A 27,655-nucleotide genomic window follows, 5' to 3' on the forward strand; every position below is an offset into this window, starting at 1 on the left:
TCAGAGAGAATGTCCCTCTGATATCATGTTTTCTTTAAAACAGTGTTTTCCAGACTTTATCCATTCTCTGAAGATGAAAACATCTTGCGTGCAGTGTGATCAGTGCTAAACATCTCTCTTCTGCAACCACCTGTGTTTGGAGTCTGTCCCCGTCTCAAACGCAAGGTCAGGCAGAGCTGAAGCCAGCTCCGAATTAGCAAGAATTTTGAGTGTTGCAGTGTTGCAACGTTCATAATAACATTAAAATTAGACCTTGGAAAGTAATAGAAGATGTATAAGATTCCCGGGAAAGCTTATCCATCTGCACCTAAGTGGGGGGGGGGGGGGGGGCGGGGCCAGAGGGGGGACGGGAGGAGCGGAGCGGCAGCTCGGCCATCGGCTCATCGTGCCTGCCTCCCCCTCCTCCTTCACGGGCGGCGGCAGCGATTGGCCAGGCCTGGGTGCAGCATGGCGGCCACGGCGACCACGAACCCGTCGCAGCTCCTGCCGCTCGGTAACCGGCGGGGCCTCCGGGGTCGGGGGAGGGAGGAGCCCGAACCCTCCTGGCCCACGGGCCCCTCCCGCAGCGCTTGGTTCTGTCCTTTGCATACGCCCCATCCCTGGAGGTGTTCAGGGCCCGGCTGGATGGGGCCTTGGGCGACCTGATGTGGTGGGATGTCCCTGCCCACGGCACGGGGGTTGGAACGGGATCAGCTTTAAGGTCTCTCCCAACCCAAACCATTATATGGTTCCATGAGCTTTGGGTGTTTTACCGTCGTCCGTAGCAATTGGAACGGGTGCGGAGAAGGTCTTGAAGATGATCCAAGGGCTGGAGCACCTCCCATAGGAGGACAAGCTGAGAGAGTTGGGATTGTTCAGCCTGGAGAAGAGAAGGCTCTGAGGAGACCTTACAGCCACCTTCCAGCACCTGAAAGGGCTACAGGAAAGCTCTGGAGGGAGCGTTCACAAAGGCTTATAGTGATAGGATGAGGGGGAATGGCTTTGAAGTAGAAAGGGGAAGATTTAGATTGGACACTAGGAAGAAATTCTTCATAGTGAAGATGGTGAGACACTGAAACGGGTTGCCTCAGGAAGCTGTGGCTGCCCCAGAAAGCTGTGGCTGCCCTATCCCTGGAGGTGTTGAAGGGCAGGTTGGATGGGGCCTTAGGCAGCCTGATCTAGTGAGAGGTGTCCCTGCCCGTCACAACGGAGGTTGGAAACAGATCATCTTTAAGCTCCCTTCCAACCTAAAGCATTCTGCTGTTCTGTGATTACTTTTTTGCCATCACAATGTTTGCTTAAAAAGTGTATGTTTTGTAAAACAGTCTCTTGCACCTTTCCTTTTTTTTTTCGTTTGTTCTTTTATTTACAGAACTTGTGGACAAATGCATAGGTTCACGCATTCATATTGTGATGAAGAGTGATAAAGAAATTGTTGGAACGCTTCTAGGATTTGATGACTTTGTCAGTATCCTTTAATGGAAACTTTTATGGCTGTCCACTTTATGATTTATCTTGGTTCATTTATTCTTGTTGAGAGGTTTGAGTTCACTGCATAGAGCCTTTTTGTGTGGATTGATTGTATTATTCTGATGTTTTTACTTTACAGGTAAAATCACAGTTCAGTATAAAATAAAAATACCTTTAAGTGTTTTGATATTAAAATTCTCAGCCTTGTTTTCCTTGAAAGTGGATTTTCAGATATGGTGTTAGAAGATGTTACTGAATTGTGAGTATTATTTCTGCCTCTTGTTGCTGTTTCAGTTTTAGTTTCCTGAGGGAAAATGTTGTGTAAGGTCTGTAAGCAGAGTGGTGTTATATGTTTGCAATACATACTAGCTGAATAGTTTATACTGTGGACCTAAACTGTAGAGGGTGATCTATTTATCTCTGTTGTAGAATAACCGTTGCATAATTTATACTTGCAATCAGATTCCTAATTTGTAACGTTAATTTTTTGTGGCTCTTATGTTGAACTTTCTAGTAGTTTGTTTGCTTTTACATTTCCTTAAGGCCTAGACAAAGATTTTAAAAGCTAGCAAGCATAAGGCTTTGTTGTGCCATGTTGCTGTTTGGAAGCTATTTTGAGTATCAGTGGTATTCAAGAAATTGCCAAGATTTAGAGGGTTAATCTGTGTCTTTATGTACTGAACAGAAAAGAACAAATGATCATTTTAGTTGCTCTTTTTACCCGTGTGGTCAGTTTATCAAGATTATGCTGCAGTGTGGCTAATTTACTTGTTAGTTCCAACAAGTGTTATCTTAGTACAGAGATTTGTGTTGGTCCTGTAATCAAAACTGCAATCTTTGTTACTGATAATGTGTTCTTACTTACTTTTTCTTATGTTGCTTCAGTGAGATTACACCTGAGGGCAGAAGAATCACAAAGCTGGACCAGATTTTGCTAAATGGAAATAACATAACGATGGTAAGTCATCATTGTTAAAAGGCTGCATGCATTAATTTTCTGTACCTGTAAACTGATCAGTAATTGAGTTCAACTACTTCAACCTGAGCTTTCCATGCAGTTCCATTACGTGAGCTATTTTCAGGTTGCTTCTGGGGCATGCGTGGGTATGAATGATGCTGGAAAAGTGACCTTGTTGCCTTACTTGATACAAGTTACCATTAATAAAAAAAAAAAAAAGCCTCATAAGAAGAACATGGCCCTGATTTTATTTTGATGAATGCTTCTCTGGTCTTCAGGTGTGCAAGGGAATTACTGCCTTCGTTGCCCATTCTGTAGGCTGGTTCATACAGTGGCTTTTAACTCATGACTATTTGTCTCCATAAGTACATGGGGTGAGACACATCTGCATTTCATCCATGATCATATGTATAGATGTGTTTTCAGCAGTCTGGATGCTTACAAGCTTGTCTTGTGAATGTGATACCATATGATGCCCAGAGAGCTTTTATGTGTTCTGAAAAAAAAAATCTGGATGTGTGTTGGATTATACTAAATTGGAAGCAGTATTATTTTTAGTTATTGTGTGCTGATGTATATAGATCAGTACTGAAACAGTAATGAAATATTGTGATTCAGCCCTGAATTCTGCAAGCTTCTAAGTACCACAGAAGCATACACACGGTTTTTGGATTGTCTGCATAGATGGCTACAAAATCTGGACTTTCTTTGTGAAAGCATTCCTAATTTTTTAGCAAGAGAAGGGGGAGAGTGACTTGCCTCTAAGTTGACTCTGTGTAATGAGGAATAAAATTCATTTTGCTGTCTTACCTCCCTTGTACCTTGTGACTGTATGTCCGAGCGAATGCCATCTTGTCTTGATTTCAAAGCATTTCCCTGCTTTCGTTATTGTTCTGCATCCCTAAAGGACAGTGCGTGGTCTGACTTCTTGTTTAAGATAAAACTACTAGCATCCAGTTAAGCTGATGATATCCTGCTCTTGAAGCAGAAGCTGGTGATTCTTAGACTGCAAATTTTCAACAAGGCACAGGCATTTCTGTATTACATCTTTGCCTTTTGGGGACACATCTTCCAAAGCTGGGAAGGTTATGCTTTAACCTTTCTGTTACTTCAGTCCCAAAAGCAGCAAAGCTTTTTGTCCTTAGAAGTGCTCAGCTAATTATTAAAAATATGTCAGTAAAATGAAAGATTATCCTCTTGTTTGTTTTTTTCCCTTATTCATGTTTTTCCTTTTGTATTTCTTTTTGCATTGTTCAGTTCTTTACTTTCTTCACAGGAAAAAGCTATGCTGACTTAAACTCTTCTTCAGGCAATAGGAAGTTAAGGCTCTTCATTAGTTTTTGGACTCTACTTAGCAATAGAAGTTGGGAAAGAGAAACCAACTTCCCCATATAGTGACAGTCTGGGGTAGAATCAGTGGTTGAAGAAATGCTTCACGAAAGGAATCACGTTCTTTGTCCTTTTAAAAATGAGCTGTAGTCTTTCTAGATAGAATGATCTCCTTGAAGTGAATCACAAAGACAAAATCCAAAATGCGTATTTTCTAGGAACTCCTTTGTGTTTTGTTAAACGTTCTTTGTATTTTGGAGATTCTTTCTGGCACATGCTTCTCCAGCAGTAACTGAGCTCCTCTGTTGGGGAGGAAGACAATATTGAATTGAAAAAACACTGTTGTGGTCTGCCATGAGCTCTCAGTCTGCTAAAATGTTGTTAAGCAAGAACTGTCATGTATGGGTTTGTGGAACTGAAATCTATTCCACTAACACAAAATTGTCATCTTTTTATAGCTGGTTCCTGGAGGAGAAGGACCTGAAGTATAACATGATACAATTCTCATCTATGAAGACACATTTTTTTATATGTTTGTAATCTAAATACAGCATTTGGGATATGGGTGGGTTTTGGTCTGGGTTGGTTATTTGATTTAGGTTGGTTGGTTGTTTTTGGTTTTTTTTTACATACTCGTGCTTTTGATATTTGATAAAAGACAAGAATTTCGCCTTCGGGAAAGGTGCGTATCTAATGATAATGCTGACTTTGTAAGTTGGAATCGAGACTTTCTTGTAAAGATGCGCTACTTGGTTCTGAATAAAAAGCTTTCTTTTTGTTAGTTATTGTGTTCTGGTCTGTAAGTGCACAAGTTATAGATAGTTTTATAACCGGTTGATGCAGTGGGAAAATTATAGTTTATGCCTCAGTTGCTGTCAGTCTTCAGTTTTTTTTGCACGTGTTGTATTTGTTTATGGTCCAAGTCTATATAAAGCAGAAGCCGTGAGATGGTGTTGCCATTCTTTGGAGTACAGACAAATACTAACCAGGATTTTGAACACTGTATCAGGCTGTGTCAGCAGAAACCACCTGTTAGGGTGATATAGAATTCATCTGGTTGCTGTTCGGCAGCCTTTGGTTCTTCTGGCCTTGAAGTTCATCTTCTGAACTTCTTTGGCTTGGCACTGTGGTTGTGTTTGGCAAGTGAGGACAGTTAGACCAGACCTAGTTCATGTTCAGAGCGTTGAAGGAAAAAAAAATGGCTGGTGTTAAAACGTCTCATTCATACCAGAGGTGGCTCTACTTTCACCACCAGGTGATGCTGTGTGTACTTAATTAAAGCTGCCAGTGACTGCTTGAGTGGGTTGCTGGCACTCGTTTTTGAGTAAACTTTTTGGCTGCCTCTGTTCTCTGTGATACAGGTGCTGGGGGCAACCACTACTGCTTTAGGACAGTTTCTATAAAGTATGGAATTGATTTGCTGATTTGATTTTGTCACAATAGACAAAACCATAACTGATTCTAAATCATGTCCGCTGCAGCTTTTGTCCCCATAATGTCCCCATAACTCAACTGATTTCTATGTGGTTTCTATGTGTAATTGTCTTTGGAGAAGAATCATAGGTGCCTGCTGTTGCTATAGACAGTCAGTGTAGATTATGAGCATCCAGAGGCCAGAAGAAGTAAAAATGTTGAAGAAGCTGAGGAGTAAGAGACTGGAAAGAAGCTGCTGTACAAGAGTCCTTTTGCGTTACTTTATCTCACAGAAAAGCTGTCTTCTTCAAGCTGCGACTTCGCTTGAAATACAGTGAGAACTTCTTCCTTTTAGCCTATTAAAGAGGAAAGAAACTCACTCCCTTCTCTCGGGGAGGGATGTGCTAGTTTTTTACTCTCTTGTGGTGAATATATGATCTACAGTTGTAATGTTTAGATTGTATAGGGACAGTATGTGCCATTGACTCTGTGAAGGTTTTTTATTTCTATCCCTATTTCCTTTTTCAGCTTTTTTCAATGTATGAGTTAGGGAAAAAAAAGTCTTTTCTTTATTTTTCTTGAATTCACATTTGATTGGAACATCATGTCAGTTTTGACCCAAGATGCTTTATTTGTTAGAAATAATTTAAGTCTTTCTTCTGTTCTTTCATCAGAGCACTTCCAAGTTTTCTAGCCAGTGTAGTACTATTGTGTTGGGGTGTTTTTGAATAAGATTCTGTACCTGTTCCAGTCTGTGCATTTAATTTCTACATTGCTCAGTATTTTGAAAACAATCTTAAACTGAAGAGGCATTTCATGCTTGGGAGAGAAAAAGAAACAACTTTTCAAAGGGAGAGGTAAAGTGGTTTTATTTCTTTGGGGCTTTTTATTCAGACACCACAAACATCTTGTTCTCTTAGGATTTTATCTGGAAAAAAAGAAATTGGTATTACCTCACTTCTCTGGTGGTGTTTTTTCACTCTCTCCAGAGGAAGTGTTAAGACAGTTATCTTTTGGGAAGACTTTAATTCATGACTCTGAGGCCTGTAGACGTTACTGTAAAGACAGTTTCTGTGCATCCAGTATGAAAAGAGAGATTTGTAACTTTGAGCTGAGAATTCAGAGTAATCCAGGTGGGTCTGTTTTGCTTTGCATTCAGTATTCCTGTAGCCTGTTGCTTTGGAAGTGCAGGTAATCAGCTTTGAAATTGATTAAGTGAGTGGTGGTGGTTTTGGTTTTTCCTCCCCTAGAAATCTAGTGCTTAATTGTACTCCACTGTCCTGTAGAAGTTGTGGACACTGGTGTTCTCCAGAATACTACTTAAGATGACATTACAAGTAGGTATTTTAAAATAATAATCATAGGCTTTGAGGATATGTCAAAGTTAATGATGCTTAACGATTAGAGCAGGGTAGTTATCAAGTTAAAATAACTTCATGCTTATGACATGCATAGTGATGAGTCCTTTAATTTATTGGGCTTTGGGGTTTTTTTTCTTCAAGTTGACACTGGTCACAGTGGTGCTTAGTTTTCTGCTTGGTTAACTCTCTAATGAACATAGTTTCTTTCTGCCTACTATTTCAGTTTACTTGCAGACACAGTTAATGAAGCTATTTGGAGCTGTGGGGTGAGTTTGTGTGTGTCAGTATATGAAAATAAAGAACTAAAGTGCCCTCCCCACACCTTTTTTTTTTTTTTGCTGACATGTATTCCAGTTTTATGAAGGTTTTAAACTGTGTGTACTGCTGCTGTTGCAAACGTTTCCATGTTTGTCTAACTATTCTGATGAAATAAATAAAAATCAAGCCACTAAGTGTTTTATTGCTTGCCCTGTAACTGTACAGACTTTGTTTGTCTGACATCTATTCCTTTTTTTCAGGAATCATGGGGTTTTTTTATCACATGAAGTGGAAAGAGATTTCTGGCTTACTGGTGGCTCTTAATAGATATTTTGTCCTTGGGGAATTGCCCGACAACTAATTCATAGAGTTTGGAATTCATTTGATGGATATTTTGCATGCCTGTGTTTCTGATACTGATGCTAACAACCCATCACACAAATCATGTTAATACCTCAAAGATAAGCAGTAGTCCTATTATTTTTCAAATATGCTTAATCTCCTCTTTGGCAAGAACAAGCAAGTCTGCCTGGTTTGATACTACTTGCAGCTTTTCCCTTTCATCAGACTTTAAAAAGGAGAAAGCTTGTATCAAGTTCACAGTTACAATGGTGAGTTTTAAAATACTAATTTGCATAACAGTCTTGGAAAGAATGTGTGTGTGGCTGGGAGAGCCTGTGATGCAGCATTATCACATTTGCAAAAAAAAAAAAAAAGTTTTGAGGAATGAAGCATTTGCGTTACTGAAGATACTCAAGACAATTTCTGATGCTGCTGAATTTTATTGAAAACTGGTGCTGCTTTCAGTGGTTATGCAGATTTGAATTCTGCTAGTGCACTAAGTCTGAAAAGAACAGAAACCTACAATCAAAGGAGGAATTTGGATGAAGGGCAATCAAAACAGCAATCTACTTTAAGAATTATTTTAAAACATTGGGAGCCTGGGTTTAAGACAAATAAGTAAAGTTTATCATATGTTCCTACATCAGCTGTAACTGTTGAATACAGCCTGCAGCCCCCCTCAAAACCTTTAGGTGTCTAACTGAAGTGGGTAAGTCGTAAGACTTCACGTCCACAATCTGTCATGGTTCTCGGAAAGCACAAAGTTGCATTTCTTGCATGGCACTGACTGTTTTAAACATTAGTAACTATACAACAGGGAGAAAGACACATTAAGTGACTTGTGTAATTGTCAAAATGGCTGTTTGCATTTCAACATGATGCAGATCCTTTCTGTAGCAGTAGAGTTGGCACATGTCTTAGAATTTGGATGATCCTCTTTAAACTCATTTGAACTTTTGGCCTCTGTTGCATCCTGGACAATTTTTCACAATGGAAAAAATATTTCCTGTTTTGTTTTTTTTTAAAAAAGAAAGGACAAAGAAAGGAGGGAAGAAGTAGGGATAAAAAGTCTGTTGTCTGCCAGTGTTGTGTGTTGCTTGTTTATTCACTTATTTTTCCATAGAACTCATGGGTTTTTTTATTTTTTTACTTAGCCTGTGCTATGCACCTTTGTCACCTATACAAATTTGTCTATAATTTCCTGCATTAGGAGATAAATTTATCTATTTTGTAGAGTTTTGATAGCCTCTAAATAGTCTTTAATAGTTTTTGATGTCTTTAAATTATACAAGTGATCTGAATCTTATAAAAAAAAGTCTTTGCTTATTAATTTTTTGTGAGCAGCTTATTTATCAGTTGCCCCTTTTAAGATAAAAATTAATGTTAAAGAAATATATTTAAGGCAAATGTTAGGGTCCTCCTACTGGTCAGTGTTGAGGGATAATGGGAAATATAGAGAATTTGTATTAAAAATTATGGAGATCTTTGAAGATATTTTTCCAGGTCTGAGACACACTGAAATATTTCTTTCCTATGGTGATGTGTTTGGTTTCATTGAATTCAGCAGAATACATTGACTTAAACTAGCTGAGAATCTGATGATAAGATTTTATACTGTATTTAATGTAGTGTTGTGATGACTTGTCATCTGAAATCAAAATTGTATTTGATCGCCTTAACAGGAAACTGGATCTTTGATCTGGAAGTTATGCCGATAGCAATGTTACAGAATCCATGCTCATTACTTCATCACTTTCTTTCAGCCTCTCAGGTTCATTAAGGACAGCAACGACCCATTCTTTTTTGTTACAGTGCTATTAGCAGTGATGGAAGTATTATGTTGTCAGCTGTGAGATGTAGTTTAACTGCTGTTGGATTCTGCTTTTATGCCTGAAAACCCTGCTGATTTAAATAGGTTTGCACAGCTTATGCTAATGATATGGCAGGAATGAAGCAGGATCTCATGTAGTCTGATGCAGGGACTGTATATGGTCGTGGTTTGTAGCTGGGTGGAAGGGATTAGTTAAAGTTGCTTCTCATTTGCACAACTTAATACCTTAAATATGAGTGAACAGTGTAATTGGAACAGTTACATTTTTACAAGAGGAACTTTATAGATTAGTCTTATCCTATATTAGAATTAAGATACATATTTACAAAGAGTGTCTAGCCCAAAGATGACGAGTCTAGCCCAAATGCAGAAACACCTTAGTTTTGGAGATACTCTAAGAACTTCTGTAAACTTTTAAAATAAATTTGTATGCTTGTTGAGTTGGAAACATTGCACAATGACCTATGAAAATGCAAATATTGCTAATAATTGATATTTAGTTTGTAGACTTTGTCTTTTGTATGCTCTAAAGTCACATATAAATGACTTCCATTGTTTTCTTTTTATTTATAAGAGTTCTGTTCATCAAACCATGTAAGTATGTACCTAAATACCACTAAACTCAGTGTTAAACTTCCTGAACTGCTAGAAGCTATCATCTTGCTGTAAACTATTTTGACTGATAAAGCTGAATGGTCAGCTTTGTATTCCTGCATGTATGTATGATTAATATGCGATAGCTCAGAACAAGTTACCAGGCAACTGCACGTTGCAGTATGTAGGAGGCACAAAGCACCTGGCCCATTCCTTTTAATCGGTGGTGGAAAAGTACAGATTCTCCTATGACCTCGGTCACTCTGTCTAACACGTGGGTAGTAGTGTTGTTATACCATCACTGTGGGAGAAACGTTGTGTGTATTTATGCAGGGTGAGAGAATTGCTTTACCAATATTCTTCTATTTCTAAAATGTGGAAAAAAGCCAAACCAAAACATAGTTTTAAAACTAATATAACCCAAGGCAAATTTCAGGATTCTCATTCTGAAGTTATTTTACAATTGTATGACCTCATAGACTGTACTGAGAATGAGTATCTTGCAAGTAGTTTAATTTTTGGTGTCCTACACACTTCTGCCTTTCTTTGCAGATGGCAGCTGGCAACAGTTGATGCCTGTTGGTTTCAACAAGACTGTGGAGCAGTAAAGGTAGTTTGCCAGTGTTCTAACTGTGGACTGCAAGTCACGCATTCCAAGTACCTTTTCCTACCATTGCTATATATATAAATATTTTTTTTTTTTAATCCAGAAGAATATTTCTGTGCTCTTCTTTCCCATATATGAATGTTGATCTGGGCTACTTGTTATTGCAGAGTCCTCGTTCTATTAGTTGGAGATTCTTCCTTTCTGTTCTTCCGTGTTTATGAGTGTGTATCTACCTGTGTGTCTACTAAACTGTAGTACTCATTCAGGCTGATGTGCAACTGCTACGGAAGTCGGCTGTTGTGGTGTTTGCCCCCAGTCAGTTGTTTAGTAACACAACAAAATAAAATAAAATCTAAAAGCACCTGGTGACAGAGAAGGCGAATGTCAGAAAATAGGTGAGTTAGACTTTATATTAGAAATTATTTTAATAAGACTTACAAGAACACAGTTCTGGAATAAGGATTTGCATGCTTGCAGTGATCTGTGGGGCTGATGTTTTGCAAAAAAAGAGATGTTTAACTTTAAAGTGCAGTTTGTGTAAATTGGCTGACCTATGAGTAATCTCCTTCAACTGTGTGTAACAAAGAAATAAATTTGCATATGTAGATGTGCATATGCATACATAATTTCAGGTGCTTAGCTGGGGATGGTGCTTGTGTTTGAGCATAGAAATACCCTTCAGTGGGGAAAGAATGATCTTTAATGATAGCCTAGTGTTGCTTTTATTCTGAAGGTGAAGATCAACCTAATCTTTTCTGACAAATGCCTGTCTAATTTATTCTTTAAAATTTCCTGTAATTACTACTGTTGCAAAACTTGCTACGGACTCTAAATCTCTCAGGTTGTAATTTAAGCTTCATTATTCTGTGTTCTGTGTGTAGTGGTATACATGGTTTGTTGGTTTTTTTTATAGCTATCTTTTGGACATTGCTGTTTCTCTCCAGTGTTGCCTTTTCGAGGTTAAGTAGCTGTTTTTCAATGTATACTTTGAAGCCAGGCTTTTGTGGATCACTGAGCACGTTTTTGGGCTTCCTGTAATATAACTGATGAGATTCTACACCCTTCTTGAAGTGCTGGGTTCAGCATCTAATCCCTGCAAATATAATGCCACAAAATAGTGCGTGGGTGTACTAACTCAAGTGTGATGAGGCATTGCTGGGCCATTCAGTTATTGAGAAATGGTACATAGAAACTGGGTGACAGAAAGAAGACAAGCTTGCAGTTCAGCTCAGTGGGTTTAGGATGACACGAGAAAAGCATGAGGCGCTGAAGAGAGCCACTGCTGGATATTAATGAAAGGTGGTAAATGATTTGGAAAGAGGTTTTCAAAGTCAGAAACTAGGCCAGGTACCCAACTCCAAATTGTCTGTGACATCACTGTGTACCTCCCTCACTTGTGTTACTCTTTACACAGTCTAGCAGGTTTTATTTCAAAGTTAACAAAGTTACACTTGCATTATAGGTGGCTTAATAATCTCATAATAATAGATGTAATCCAAGTTGTGGGTAATGTCAGCACTTGAGACAGAGCCATGATAAATTATTAATGACTTGTACAACCGTCACTTACCATGCCTTCCATGTTGCAGCTGTCTGTGGTTTGGAGAACTGATCTGCTTTGCAAGCTGAGACAGTTCTGAAACAGAGCGAAGGACAAGAGACATGGTCTTGTGGATTTGGTTACTATCATGTGTAATTGAAGTACAATATATAGCAGCCAAACCTTTTTGTGATTTAAGAACTTCATTTAACTGCATAAAGGATGAATGTGCCCCCTGAGTAGTTTCAGATTGTGTAAAAAGGGAAGGTATTTGTCATGTTAAGTTAATGGGCCTTTTCTAAGGTGTGTGCTGAAAGATCATGTACTTTCTTGCTCCAAGGTTAAATTAGCGGTTTATGCAAACAGCAGAGGCAGCTTTAAAAGTGAAATCTTTCACTGGTTTCTACTGAAGTCATCAGTACTGTTAAGCCTTATAAATATTTGAAATTTACACCAAATTTAAAGCTAATGGTTTCCTCTTGCCAAGATTTAACTGTACCTTGGGAAAAGTTGCTTCCCTGTGAGATTAAAAGGAAATTACTCCAACAGACAATACCTATTTCTAATGTAAAGTGCTCTGCCTTATATACTAGCTGTACAGCCCAAGAAAAGCAAACAAGTTCAGTGTTTTTTCTTTCTACAGACCAAATGGTGTGAAAGTGTTATTTTACAGGAATGACATTTCTCAGCTGCCCATAATAATGCTTCAGTCTATGTTAAACCTTTAGCTGAAAGTAAGATGCTGTTCTCTGATAAACTGTGGTTGTCCTCTGCACTTTAAGTGGGATTGAGGTGCAAATTGGTTCTGGAACCTTGATCAAAGCTATGAATGAGAACCTCTTAGAGAAGGGCTGTTTTCATTTAGTCTATGTTTCGGCTTAGCAAAGAAGAGATGATGCTCTGTTGCTAGTGTTCTTTATATTTCTTTTCTCCATCTTTCTCCTTTTCGGACATGCTGATGTCATGGATGAGATGGTGTCATGAGTGCTCAGGCGCTGCATATCTACTTTAGTTCAAATAATTGCCATAGATCTCTTTGGCTGCTGCCTATAAAAAGTATTTCACTATGGTAATAGTCCCAAGTGAAAAAGTGAATGGGTCTGTTGGTTTAATTAAACCTCTCTTGCATCACTGTTTTCCCCATGCTATCCCCCATTAGGCTTATATAAAAAATCAAGTAACAAGGCAATCTTGCAATGGAAATGTTAATGGGTTTTAAGGCAAGGAGAACTGTTATTTAGTCTGTACTCCAGTATGCTGTGAAAAAGATATGTGCGAAGCAATTGCTAAATCAAACTTAGTATGATTGTTGTTTATTATGATAGTGATTAGAGATGAACCAAAAGTATGTCACGGCTGTCCAAGTATAGAGACATCTGGTCTAGTCATACTGTAAACACATTGTTTGACGTATGCACATAGCCAATGTTCACATACTTCAATGGTGATTTGCTCTATCTTGTGTGTACAGAATTTCAAATGACTCTCTTCTGGATACTGTAAATATTTGGAGAAATCAGTGCTGCAATTCTGGATTTGCAGTAGAGAGCCACCACCTTGAAATATTCTTCTTCAAAGGAAAGACATCCACTAATACTACCAGTGCTATTTAATCAATGTTACATTATGGCATTTCTTTTAATATTGTTGCATAAGATAAGGATGATATTTCAGTTTTTGAACAAATACTTCACAGTTCTCAAAGAATGGGAAGCTCAGGAAGACAAAAGTACATAAGCTTTCTTTTATATGAATATCTATAAGAAAGCAGTAGGAAACCATTCAATGAATAAACTATCTTTGCAATATGTGTTTTCTCCTCTTTCATTACTTATCCCTCTACTGTCAATTCTCCAAAAGCTTCCAAGCATTTTAATTGTCTGCTCTGTGTGTATCGATTTGTGTGTTCTCTGTCTAAAATTACCTGCACGAAGCACGGAGCTGTTTTGTCTTATTTGAGGCTCATGTAGCTCAATGTATAAAGGAATATCTTGGGTGCAAGAGCTGCAATAAAGACAGTTTACTTTATCAGCAAAGGTTTGCTATTTAACCTGTGCAGTGGTGATCTTGGGGATTGAATCTGATCTCATGAGTATAATGCACATCTAGATAATAGCTCACAGCTATTTGTGTTAGAGGAAATGACGGTTCATTCTTAACATTCGAGATCACTGATGCTTCTGACCTGAATACAGCTGTGGAAAATTCAGTAATAGCACACATATGGATGAGATGTTGCAGGACAACAAATAGGCATGATGCATAAATCATGGTTTACAACCTGCTGCTTCAGAGTTGCCGGTTTGCTGCTGAGCCTTAAGGTTGTTGTGGGGCGGGGAGAAGGATTAGCCTAAGGGGGAAGATATGGTCTGTGCTCTTTAAGAGAGAGAAAAGCAACAGATGGAGCAAGAATGCAAAGGCCCCATCTGCCCTGTATTGCAGACCTGCCTTTGCTGCTTGAAAGCTTGTTTAATCAAACACAGCCACTATATGGTATACACGGTATATGCTTTAGTATCACAGAACTGCTAGGTTGGAAAAAACCCACAGGGTCACCGAGTCCAACCATTCTTATCAAACACTAAACCATGCCCCTCAGCACCTCATCCACCTGTCCCTTAAACACCTCCAGGGATGGTGACTCAACCACCTCCCTGGGCAGCCTGTTCCAGTGCCCAATGACCCTTTCTGTGAAATGTTTTTCCTGATGTCCAGCCTGAACCTCCCTAGCGGAGCTTGAGGCCATTCCCTCTTGTCCTGTCCCCTGCCACTTGGGAGAAGAGACCAGCTCCTCCTTCTCTGCAATGTCCTTTCAGGTAGTTGTAGAGAGTAATGAGGTCTCCCCTCAGCCTTCTCTTTTCTAGGCTAAACAACCCCAGTCCCCTCAGCCGGTCCTCGTAAGACTTGTTCTCCAGCCCCCTCACCAACTTTGTTGCTCAAATTTTGTTGCTTCGTCTCTGGAGTGCTTCTCCAGAAAGCTGTAATTAAAATGGTTGGGCTGCTAGTGGAGCAGAATGTGTGCACTTTCTTCTCTGGCATTAGCCTTCCTCCCCGGCACGTTCTCTTTGGTTGCTGAACAATACTACTCTTCTGTCTTCATATCAGGGCAGACTTTGGTGTCACATATCTGCTGGTCCTGCTCTGCTGCCTCCACCATGGATGAAATGTCATAGTGCCTGACAGAAAGCTTGTCACCTGACCGAGGGAAAGGTCATCCATTTGCAGCTCCCATCACTCCTCTTCTGCTGGCAAATGTTGGTGCTCACAGACAAGACACAAACCTAGCAGTGGAGGCAGGATTCCCTGATGTCTGCTGTTCCATGGACTCATGTAGCCTCATTTCCTTCCCCTTTGGGACTTGAATTTAGAGGCTGATGCCTGATAAGGAATAAGTAAATGCTGCAGTATTTCCCACAGTGGAAAGGAATTTTTATCACTTATTCCTACAAATCTCTTCAGGAAACTTGCATTAGCTTTGCATCTTTCAGCACTATACTGACACGTGGAGTCATAACTCTATAAGTTATGAAGTTATAAAGTAGGTATGTTTATTCAGCGCCGAGATCCATGGGAGAATTATTTCTCAAAAAAACCCATGCGTGCCGACCATGGCAACTTGTCTCGGTTTTATAGAGGAAAGTGTTACATATTTGTAACCTTTCCCCGCTTCTTATTATAATGAGTTCGAGAAAGGTTTCTTCCTGTTTGTGCCTGTGCAGTGTCTTCTGGTAGCCGTGGGCCAGGGTCTCGGGGATAAAGCCAATTGTCTTTAACTTCCTCTAACTTCAATCTGTGCGCATGCTCTCTGGATTCATGGCATTCTTGTCAGTATTAGTTTCTGCTCTTATCAGAGTTCCAGATAACTTGTCCTGCTTATCAGAAAACATCTAGCAACAGACCCCCTTCCTACATAAAGGCTTATAGAAATATGTTGCTTTAGCTAAACAGCTGTCATCTTGTATATTCTCTAAGTGTGAGCAGATTCTATCCTGCTATTCTTTAATTGTCAGTTGCTTTGGCTAAATTATTGCTATTCTGTTAACCCCTTAAGTGTTTGTCCTTTCTTTCAATACCCTTTTCAGTTCAGGCAAATCTGATAGAGTTTAACAATTATGAAGGAGTCAGGGATCCTGTAAGCCTTATTTTCCTTTCAGCTGAAATCCAGCAACAGAATATAATTTCAGGCAGAGCCAGAAGGAGAGCTTGGATCTTGTAGTGTGACAGCCCCTAATTTCATCCACTTTGCATTTCAGAAAAATAATTGTCTCTCATCCTTAACTCTGTAATAGCTGCTCCTGCCGTTGTGTTGGCATTGTGACTGTAAAGCAGCTTTTAGCTGGTGATTCACCAAGCCAAGTATTTGTCATGAGTTCCCTTAAAATCCAAGACGGCCCAGCTTAGGAACAAATTGTATGTTATTCTTTAGGCAGTGTCTGCAGCTGTCTGAAGGGACTGTTTGAAAATCTGGTATTTAGAGCTTGCTGGAGATGCTATGAGGAAAAACAACATGCATAGGATTATACAGTTAGATGGAATTGTGATGCCTGTGTGCAATTTGGCTTCATGTTGGGCTGGCAAGTTTCTTGCATTTCTTGAAATGTTTTGCCTATATATCACAGTTCTGAAATGCTGTAAGGCATTAATACTTTTACACTTCCAACTTAAATTATTAATATTTAAAAAAAATACTTATTTAAATAAAATGAACTTTTCCTTACTGCGCACCAAAAGTGTGGGGGAATGGGGTTATTCTAGAAGACAGGCTAATACTTTTTATTTCCAATCCCATCTTCTCACACTTGTGGAAAGTTATTCCTGACTGACATCCCCAGAGAGCAAGACGTGTTCTCTACATGACTTTTTATTTGTACTGAATCTGTCTCCTTTGCAATGAGAATCAAGAAGAAGATACAGGTAGGCACATGGAGAAAAAAAAGTGCTGTTGCTTTTCTGCTTTCCGATGCAGCAGTGGCACTGTTTTCATTCAGAAAAGGAAGACTGCCCAGCAAAGGAAATTCCCATTCACAGTTTATTATGTCAGCATGGAGTTGCTTGGGAATCTCACTCGAAGACCGTAAGAAGATGAGAGCAAAGCAGCTGGTGGCAGTCAGCTCTGAGGAACGGAACTGCTTGAGAAAGGGGTGGATTCTTTCCAATCATAAGAGAGACGTGGGATAACAAGCTGCAATGATTTGACTTCTGTTCTTGGTAGAGATGCAGTCGGTTGTTACTTTTGTGTTGCTAATTGATATTGCTGAAGGGTTATGTGAAGAAACAGAGACAATATGCTCAAGAAAGTGTGTCTATATTCTACTGCCATTTAAAACATCTAAAGAAGTATGTATCACAGTCCCATATTGCAGGGATACTGAAGTGCCTTTACAACTTGCAGTGCCCTGGTAAAGATATGGAACAAAAAAAACTTTACAGATATGAATTAGAGTCAGCTTTGGAAATCTCCAGCAGTTGAGATATGTGTTCATATAGTACAATACCTGTGCTGGTGATGCTGTTACAGTTGGTGACTGTATCTACAGTAAGGTCTATAGTTAAAAGCTGTCAGGGTAGTATGGTCAGTGATGCTTTAATGGTTATCATTGCAGAATAGTCAAGGCTGGAAGTCATCTCTGGAGATCACCTAGTCCAAACCACTGCAACAGGCAGGGTCACTTAGAGCCAAGTGTGCCGTGGTGAGCACGCTACGTCCCAACATGCATGCCTTTCCCTCTGTCTGTGGCTGAGTAACCCGATTTTTGGTCCCAGGAGATAATGACAAAGACATGCTAAGAAGCAATAAAAGTGCTAAATCTACTCTCCCTCCCTTATGAGGAGGTTGTAGAGCAGTATGAACGCTGTGTGCCCAGGTGGCCTGATGCAGGCATCTTGGCCTGTATCAGAAACGGCATGGCCAGCAGGACCAGGGAAGAGACTGTGCCCCTGTGCTCGGCATTGGTGAGGCCACACCTTGAATACTGTGTTCAGTTCTGGTCCCTTCATTACAAAAAAGACATTGAAGCACTGGAGCACATCCAGCGAAGAGCAATGAAGCTGGTGAAGGGGCTGGAGAACAAGTCTTATGAGGAGCAGCTGAGGGAGCTGGGGTTGTTTAGCCTGGAGAAAAGGGGGCTGAAGGGAGACCTTGTCACTGTTTACAGCTGCCTGCAAGGGAGTTGTAGCAAGGTGGGTGTTGGTCTCTTTGCCCAAGCGATAGGTAGTAGGATTACAGGGAATGGCCTCAAGTTGTGCCAGGGGAGGTTCAGATTGGACATCAGGAAAAATTTCTTCTGAAATATCTTCTTTTTTTTTTTTTTTTTTTTTTTAACTGGAAGTGTTATTGGGCATAGGCTGTCCAGGGAGGTGGTTGAGTCACCATCCCTGGAGGTGTTTAAAAGACGGGTGGATTAAGAGTTCAGGCATATGGTTCAGTAGTGGACAGGTACAGTGGGACTCGATGGTCTCAAAGGTCTATTCCAACCTACTGATTCTAAGATTCTCTTTTTCTTTCGGGCCACCTGAGGTGCCGCTGGCGTCGGGGTGCTCATTGCGGTCTCCCAGGGCAGCGACGCCCCTGCGGGGCCGGGCTGCCGTGTGGGTCAGTGTGCCCGGTGCGGCGGGCGGAGTGCGGGGCTGCTCTTCCACTCGCCGCTCCTCGCGCGGGGAGGGAGCAACGTCCCGGCGAGGCGGGGCCGTGCCGTGCCAGGACCGGGGCTTTTCTTCCGGGCGGGGAGGTGGGGCCGGGGGAGCGGCGCTCGGGGCGGCGATGGGCTCGGTCCCCTCGGCGCTGGGCGGGCGGCGGCGCGCACCGGGCCGGGCGGGCGCCGGGCCCCTCCCGGCCCCGCCGCCGCTGTCCGCGGTGCTGAAGCCGCCCCCAGCCCCGCCGCCGCTGTCCGTGGTGCTGATGGAGGAGGCGGTCGGTCCGACAGAGCCCCCGACGCCCCGTGAGTGTCTGCGGGGCGGGAGGCGCGTCCACGAAGCCGGGACTTCGCCGCTGCCTTGGAGAGGGAGTTGCCCCGCAGGGGGTTCCCGAGGGAATTGTAGGGGATTCACCCACCCTCGGGCACCTTCCTCCAGCAGTCACGGGAACTTAGTTAAAGGCAGAGCGCTGTTTGCTCCGGTGGTGCGATGTTGGGAGAGGGGCCATGGATTGGGGGATTCGGAGTGCTTTGAATTGTATTAAATGACCGATTAATCAATTCAGTTGTCGGCAATTGTATCAAGTGATTGATGAATTGATTCAGTTGCTGGGAATTGTATTAAGCTGTTCAGTGTCCTTATGCAGCTGTCTGGGTATAGCTTTAGGATGAGCTACAAACTTGGTAAGTGTTTAGGAGTCTCTTTCTGTTGGAAGTTGCTCCCCCTGTGTCAAAACTTACTTAGCAAAGATTTCTGGTCTTACTGTGTGTGCCTGCCAAAAACATTTTACATTGCTGTCCTTCAGATTCAAAACAACGCACCACATTTTTTTGGATGATTTGAAATGATTGATGCATTTTATTCAGTCAGGAGTAATGATAGCACAAGTCTGAATACTGCATTGGTTAAAAAACCTTTAACATATTGCAAAAGAAGGCAGGGATGTAATCTGATGTGAATACAGTTACATGCTCAGGGAAGTAAATTACCTGCTCTGTAAGCTACTTAATATCAGCTGTCTCTTGTTTGTCTACTTGCAGTCACATTAGGTGGTAAGCAAATGTAATTGTTTAATGAGGCTAATGAGGCCTCTCTTCATGGCTTCCTTGCATTGTGTCCACTCTTTGGACTGCACACAAATCAGTGACCTAACAAATATTCAAGGTACTAGCCTAACTAAATGCACAGTGTGGCTCCTCACTTTTAAATGCAGGATCTGTCACAAGAAGGCTTAACAATGTGATCTTTTCTTTCACACCATCCCTCCTTCCTGCAACATGAGTTGCAGCCACTGGGTTTTTGTTCCATCAATTTTTTAAAAGTTACTGACTCATCAGTCCTTTAACTTCAAACCTTGCAATTATGTCTTCAGTGCAATGCACTTGATAGATGATCAGTCTTGTAATGCCAACATCACAAATTTGTCAAAAATTCAGAATATTATGGTCACATCCTGAAGTGTTGTCATCCCTTGCAGCAGATGTAATGGTAGCAGTTGACAGCAATAATTTGTCATTAGGATTTTTCTAGTTATGCTTTTTAACTCTTCTCTTAAGTGATGTACACTGGCATATGCAATCTACTAGGTCAAAGTTTCTTCTTTGCATCTGGTCAAGATGCTATTTACATAGAATTTGAATTGAAGGGATTAATTTGGCATTAAAATAGATTTTAGAGCACTTAGCACTTTCTTTTTTCCCTCTGAGTGTTTCATAGGTTGTAGACTTCAAATACTTTAAAAATCTTGCTGAAGTGCATGACTAGTGCTGTAGTCATTTCAGCTAAGAGTTGTTGCTGTGCTAAGACTCGAGGCAGTGGTTTGCTGTTGACACTTCCAAATGAATATTTAAGTTCACAGGGCATTTGGTGTTGCTTTGCTGCACATTCTAGATCTAAATGTTTCTCAGGATTGTTGTTCTCAGCAATTAGATCACTATTTCATCTGCTGCAGCAGTTTGAAGTATTTTTCAAGTTATTCTTCATGTTTATACCAGAAACATATACAAATATTAGCTAAGCAGTGGTCAAATGTAATAGGAAATAGATTTCCTTACTTATGTTGTGACCCATATAATTAAACTTAGGAATGATGCCTTACACTGGCTGCGAAATTAAACAATTAGACATGATTGATTCAGTTTCACTGAAGGAGACCATAGTCAGGAACTGTTTGACTTGACTGGGTTTTGCTTGTATCCATCATAGAGGTTTAGTTTAAGCCTGGATTTAAATCATAGGTGGGGCAGAGGTGCAGTGCTCTTATGGGAGTCCTTGGAGACACCATTCCTCAAGGGAATTACCTGGTAGCTTCCTGAGCTTTGGGGAGCATGTGTAGAGGGGCAGTGGGAAATGAAATCTGCTGGTTTGCTCTGTTCCCAGAAAGGGCCTGATACTATACATCCTGAATTGCCACAAGTATCAGCATGTTGCCTTTACACTTACAAACATTTTCATCCACATAGGAGCAAAACATAATTCTTTCACATTTTGCAAAGTGGCTTCCAATGGTTTTATTGATCTTAACGCCTAGTCTTTAAGTCACAGTAACATAATGCAATTATATGGCTGCAGTACGACACTATGAATGTAGAGAGATTATCTGTTTAGGGTGTGGTATATGAATGAGAGAAAAGGCATAAATTAATGAAATCTTAATTTATTTCTAATGAGTTTTTGATCATAAGGCCTTTGACAGTAGAGGAAAAAGGTTTATTCTGATAGAGTGCACCAGTCTGTATAAATCACATGAGTTACCAGCCACTTCTGATAACACAAGATAAATGTAGGAAAACAGTCAAGCCCTCATTTATTAATTAGTGCTAAAAACTTATGAATTCACTCCTTCATTCTTCCTCTTTCCAAGCACAGGATTTTTTTTACTGAAAAACTGATTCCTCTATCATTGTCACTAACTGCTTGGCCTCCAGCTTTGCCTTGATGATTTCACTGTTGTTTCTGTTAACTTGAACTCCAGACAGTTCCAGTTGCTCTGAAGCCTTCAGAATCTCAATCAAGGACCTGAAAAGTCCACTTGAGGCAAGAGTATTCTTTTCCACCTCCAGCATGCAAATAAATGTCCCATGTTGTCTCCTAGCAACCCAACCACCTTTTATAGAGCCTTCAGATGTTAAATTGCTCTTTCATGTCCAACCACAAATGCTTCACCTCCTACCTCCTCCATAAAATGACAGAACACAACACATTATTTGCAATGGATATAAAGGGTGAGAGGACTCAGTGAACTGCTTTGTTTCTCTGCCCAGGTGCCAAGCAATCCCAGTCCTTTCAGTCAGAGAGCACAGCCATTAGTGAGGTTCTGGTTACTCACCTTTTGTTTCACGCAGTGTGGGAGTGCATTAATGACAGACCTTTCTGCCAGATTAATGAAAAAGAATGTGTAGAAATATTTTTGGGATTATACTATCTGTGGTTAGGCTGTGCTTGAAATGTGATATATTTGTTCTGGGTATGTTTCTGACTTTTTTTTCGATAAAACATTTACTCTAATCTGTGGGACACATTATTAAGCTGGAGTTGTGCATACATTAGAAAAATGGGCATCACTTAGTCCTAAAGGCCTAAAGTGCAGTTATAAGAAGGTAGGAAATATTTCTATTGTCACATTTTCATCCATTGGGTGTGACACTATTTGTTAGCTGCTTCATTATCTCTACCAGCTCAAGGAGTGATTTACATCCTATACCATTGAGAAAACAGGAGGGAAAAGGAGAAGTGAGTTGAGGACAGCAGGGCATTTTGACTTTGGGGGGATGTGAGAGGCAAGCAGAAGACTAAATACAACTTCCTAACACCAGCAAAAATACTTGAAAGTTTTAATTTGAGTTTTGGGGAAATAGAATTCTTTGAGTTGAGAACTTTGAAGTCCTTCCTCTGTTAGCAGACAACATTTTGCCAGACACTTGCCATTCTCTCCATGCTATGTTCTTTACATAGACTTTTATTGATTGTTTTCTATTTTGATCCATTTCTCTATTGTCCCCATTCATGATTTCTTTCTAAGACATTCAGGATGGTATCTCATAATGAATGTAGATCTACAGCAAGTGTCTGGCTTCTGGCAATATGTGCATACAAAAATAGTTTTAAAATACATCTATATTAATTACTCACTTATGGTGCCTCAGGGCTCTAGTACTAACTGTTTATGGAAAAAGGAATAATTTAGGAGGCCAAATTTGTATTAAACAAGTAAGATATATGTCTCTAAATTGAGCTCTTGGGGACTCTTTCAGGATAAGAGCATGCAGTGCTGATAAAACTTGCTAATTGCTGACTAGCAATGTGGTTACTGCTATGAAATATGAAAGATCAGAATCTAGTCCATCTCAACTATCTGAAAATGAGTAAACCCAGCAAAATACTGATTTGATCTGAAGATTTTTACTAGATGTGTGGCTGAGGTGTTGCTGTGAAAAGCTAGATGGCTGATGTTACTTCAAGGTGTTGACATCTGGCTCTCAGAGTAGTGAGGGCATAGTGCCAAAATGCTAATAAGACATTTTCAGAAAACATACCAGTTAGTCAGTGGCTGGTGCACCCACAGCCTTCTGGTCCAAAGCACAGATCTGCGATATTTCAGTTAATACAATAATTATTGCCGTACTACAAGATTTTATTACCCTTTTGAGCCTATAAGATGTCCACTGCCAGTAGTATGTTAGATTCATAATTTATGTATCACAGCATATTTGTCAAGCTTGTAGAAGAGGTAACAGTGGTTAGCAGGAAGTCTGCATTTTATCTTGATGCTAGGAAAGGCTGCTGTTAGAATCATAGTTTGCGAGAGTACATAGTCTAAAAGGCAGAGTTTAGATAGATGAGTTTTGTGTTTCAATATTAGACTCTCTCAGTTCTTCCTAGTGTCTCATTTAAAAATCACCTGATACTCTTAATCCATGTGAATACAGTTAGTTTCCTAGCAGTAAAGACTGGGAGTGAAAAAGAAATATTGAACACCTTCCAGTGGAGGAGATTAAATTCATAGTCCAGGTTTTTTTTTCAGGTCAGCGCTGCTTCTCTTTGGACAAAAAATAATTGGATAGGGAACTTCTCTCCTTTTCTGAAGTGACCTCTGGATTGGTCCTTGTGCTCCGAGGACCTTTGAGGCAAAACTTATAATTTTGTAGTTGCAATGCACAAACTTTTCTAGGGCACAACTCTGAATGCCCTAGGCAGCCCAAGTACTGTATTCAACAGCAATTAGACAAATCCGGGTGCCATTGTTTCTTGTATCTAAGGCATTGGTATCTCATCTCTTCAAGGTATTGTTCAGAATCACAGAGTGGTTGAGGTGGCAAGGGACCTCTGGAGGTCATCCTGTCCAGCCACCGCTGCTCCAGCGTGACCACCTAGATCCAGGATTGACTAGGAGTATGTCCAGATGGCTTTTGAGGATCTCCAAGGACGAAGGTTCTGCAGCCTCCCTGACCAACCTATGCCAGTTCCTGGCACCCTCACAGTGAAAAAGTGTTTCCTGGTAATGAGAGGGAACCTCCTGTGTTTCAGTATGCACCTACCACACTGGGAACCACTAGAAAGGGGCTGGGCCCATCTTCTTCACATTGTCCTTCAGATATTTATATACGCTGATGAGATCCCGCTGAGCCTTCTCTTTTTCAGGCTGAACCGTACCAGCTCTCCCAACCTTTCCTCATGTGAGATGCTCTAGACCTTTTATCATCTTTGCAGCCTTTGCTGGACTTTCTTAATGTCTCTGTTGTACTGGGGAGCTCAGAACTGGACCCAAGACTGCAGTTGTGGCCTCCACAGTGCTGAATCTCCCCTGACTTGCTGGCAATAATCCTCTTACAACAGCTCTGGATATTGTTTGCCTTCATTACAGCAAGAGTACACTGCTGGCTTATGTTTAACTTGGTATCCCCAGGTCCTTTTCTGCAAAGCTGCTCTCCAGCTGGGCAGCCCCCAGGATATACTGGTGCATGGGGTTGTTCCTCCCCAGATGCAGTTACGGTCTATTAAATAATCTGTTCTTAGTGGAAAGATCCACTTCGCTCCAAATGAATCAAGGTGATAGTACTGGGTGACCAGAAATATTTTGTAAGATGAATGCAAACAGTCTTCTTGTTATACTTTTCTGAGCAGTGTTTAAACTGTGTTTTAAAAGTATCCCATGTTTTCTGAGCACTCAAAACTGACATGTAGATTTTCCCCAGTTGTTCCTGAAAGCCTGGTGAAAAAATATTCCCTACTTAAGCTCTTCTTGGATGCTGACCTGCCCATACTTTCTTTAGGTGTGCCACCTTACATGTTGATGGTGAAGTGAGAGGCAAAATAAGTTCTTTTCACACTTTTGCAGGATTTGGAAATGAGCTTGAGCTGTCTGGGCAGGCAAAGGCCTTGGGACTAGTAGGAAGGAGACTTAACATTGTACTTCTGATTTTTGTTCCGTGTCCACTATCCATTATGTAAAGTAGGGTTGCCTTTCCTCATAGTTAAATGAGAATATTTGTTCCATCTTTTAACAGACCTTTTCTCCTCTGTGGGTAACCTTCACTGCCAAGACCCTGAGGGCAGTAACAACCTTAATTACCCTGATCAGCCTCACCTGCATCTCCACCTGCCCTACCCACAGCCCAGGATCGCATTTAAGCTCAGCCTGGGGCTAGTGTCTCTTCCCTAGGCAGTGTTGTTAGGAGTGTTGCTTTTTGTTGCTCCACATGTCGGTGCCCTGAGTGCTTATTTGCTCTCTTGTCAGTGTGGACTTGCTTGACTATTGTGGGATTGTGTCTGACCTTGGCTGCACTCACTGGACATGATCCTGGCTTAGCTCCCTGGCTTGCTGTTTGGCCTGTGCTGTTCCTAAGGGCTTGCCTGGTGTTTTGGGCTTGTACACACCTCTGGAGCTGCCCCACTGCCTTACTGGGGAAGTCAGAGAGGTACTGCTAGCCTGGAGATCCTTATCATCTGAGGAGCAGCCAGTTCTTGCAGCCTGCTTCTAGAGCTGAGGTAAAGCAATTTAGATTGGTCTGGGTGTATCAATATGATGGCAGAAAATTTTGGGGTTTGTGTGTTTTTTTCTTTCTTGTTTTATGGGGGGGGAGGGGTGAAGTTCATCATTTTTTGGTTTGTTTTTTTTTTTTTAAAAATCATGCATGAGAAAATCAAGATCTCTAGCTTAACACAACGATCTCAAAATATTGGATTATAAAACTGTGAATTATAAAATACAGGATTATGAAACCTGTTGAAAGTGTTGGCATTGCCTTACGTGGATGGGTTGGAGCCTGGAGATAAATACTATTTTAAAGTCTGTCTTTTGAGTCTTGAGAGGCTTAGACTGGCTCTATATGCAGTAGCAACACCATAGCTAGTTGGCTAGTTGTCATGCTGGGTTGATTATTCTGGGTACTGCATTGCCCAAATACAACTGCACCCATTTTGGATGTGAGCTGGCGGAGTCAGCACAATAAGTGCTCTCATGCTGTATGGGTTGCCTGTTATTCCCAGAGAAGAGCGTTCCCAAAGTCCAGCAGCAGTTCAGGATGCTCTTTCTGTATTCCATAGTGTTTTTTCCTTGTCTCCAACTCTCAAGTCCAAGGTCATGGAAACTGCTTGCTGCGGGGGCAGGGTAGGATTGGGGGTATGGAATGCTTGCATTGCCGCACATCAGACTGTGTGACCTGGCACAGCAGGCTTATAAGTCTGTCACACAGTCCTGTGCTGCAACTGTGATCTCACTTTAATTCCAGGGTAGTGTTTTAAGGAACGAAATATCTATACTTTTATATAGACTACAGAATAGACCTTAGTTTCTAGCAAAAATCAGGTATTGGAAGACTTTCCCAGGGACGTAAAAGTCATTATGCCAGTTTTGATATATGAGGAGATGCAAATGCAACACCCAGCTGAAAGGGAATGAGGTACTGTGCCTTAAGGAGGCAACCGGACTGTAGTAGATACACGCATCCTGATCCCCAGGACTAAAGCACCTTGGCTGAGGTTTGTGGCAGATGGACAGAGGTTCTCCCTTGTTTTATTCAGGTACTCCATCTACCAGGTCATATAGTCCTTCATGGAATCAGGGGTATTATGGCAGATCTGTGTATACATGACTTAGTGCCCCTGGCCTACAGTGGAAATGCTCTTGAGCTTCTTGCTAAGCACTGAGCAGAAATAGACAGTGAGGGATATCTATTTATAATATGTCAATAATTCTAATGCCTTATCTGTAAAACCCTTTTTTTTCTTGATGGTGAATTCAAGCTTACAGAAGCTATCCAGATACTCCCAGTGACTATTGTCAGCATGCAATGGTGTGGAATGGTTAAGCTGTAAAGGTGACAGATGATTTAATTATCTCTTCTGTGATTTATTTACCCTTTCCCTGAGATCTATATTTAGCTTCTCTGTGCATTCTGAAAAGACACAATCACTGCAAGGCACACACAGCTCTCCATTGACAATCTTTGGAGGAGCTGAAGTCTAAATGTTTGAATTTATTTCTAGGATTTGAAAACTCAGAGGAGAGGAATAGCAAAATCCTTTCCAATGCAATTGTGACAGTTGTGTATTTTTTTCCTGTTGGTGAGCCAAAACAGCAACCACAGGAGTATTTCACCTTAGTAAGTGTTCAAATAGCACTTTGCTCGTTACCTCTGCAGCAGAGTTCCATTCATGGCTTGTTGATCTTCAAATGTTTCCTCTCAAGGCCCAAGGATCACAAAAAGACGTGGCTGTTTGGATTCCTAGCCTATAGATATCCAGCTTCAGCAGCTCCAAACTAATGTGGTAGGATGTGTTTTTTTGATAGGAAATTAATCTCTATTTTGATGGAAGTTTTGGAGGGCAGACAGCTCTGTAGGCTGTGTGTCAAGTGTCAATATAAAAGTACCATTTACACTCTGCATTTTTGTAAACAAAAGATTCAGCCTAATTCCTGAGTAAATAAGGCCCATCCTAATTTATTTCACTTCTGAGATGTGTTTTCAAAGTAGTTTCTGGCAGGCAAGAAAAGCACATTGGCTGCTGGGAAGCTATTCTGAGGAAATGATAGCTGTAGCCCTTGCTGTTATTGCCCATTCTGTGACGGCTGTGCCAATGCTGCAGGCAGCATGCTGAGCTGTAGAGACCTTTGGACTGACTTACTACAGTGATTCTTCTGTGTTGTGCCTCTTGCAAGTGTCTCGGGCAAGTCTCTCTTCTGGTGTGCTGGGGAAGGGGCAGCCAGAATCCTCACCCACTTCCCATCATCATTTTGTATCAGTGCAGTCACCTGTAACTGTGTGGGCTTTCACTGTTGGGAATAAGTGTTAGGGAGTGACAGGTCAAGGATGAAGATTTTCTTACTGTGCTGGGTTTT

At 40.9% G+C, this 27,655-nt stretch overlaps 1 protein-coding gene across 1 annotated transcript; it reads left to right on the forward strand.

Moving 5' to 3' along the window:
* The first annotated feature begins 413 nt into the window (after positions 1-413).
* Positions 414-4,517, forward strand: LSM5 (LSM5 homolog, U6 small nuclear RNA and mRNA degradation associated). Its single transcript, XM_069859815.1, has 5 exons — positions 414-493; positions 1,352-1,447; positions 1,681-1,708; positions 2,335-2,407; positions 4,195-4,517. Exons 1-5 carry the CDS (start codon positions 448-450, stop codon positions 4,225-4,227), a joined length of 276 nt encoding a protein of 91 aa, XP_069715916.1. The 5' UTR covers positions 414-447; the 3' UTR covers positions 4,228-4,517.
* The last annotated feature ends 23,138 nt before the right edge of the window (positions 4,518-27,655 follow it).

The sequence above is a fragment of the Phaenicophaeus curvirostris genome, chromosome 6 (assembly GCF_032191515.1).
Source record: "Phaenicophaeus curvirostris isolate KB17595 chromosome 6, BPBGC_Pcur_1.0, whole genome shotgun sequence".
In the NCBI taxonomy this organism is placed as follows: domain Eukaryota; kingdom Metazoa; phylum Chordata; class Aves; order Cuculiformes; family Cuculidae; genus Phaenicophaeus; species Phaenicophaeus curvirostris.

Coding starts and splice junctions, on each gene's coding strand:
- LSM5 (XM_069859815.1), top strand. CDS start 448: ATGGCGGCCACGGCGACCACGAACCCGTCGCAGCTCCTGCCGCTCG. Junction 1,448..1,680: donor AGGATTTGATGACTTTGTCA/GTATCCTTTAAT, acceptor GTGGATTTTCAG/ATATGGTGTTAGAAGATGTT. Junction 2,408..4,194: donor ATGGAAATAACATAACGATG/GTAAGTCATCAT, acceptor ATCTTTTTATAG/CTGGTTCCTGGAGGAGAAGG.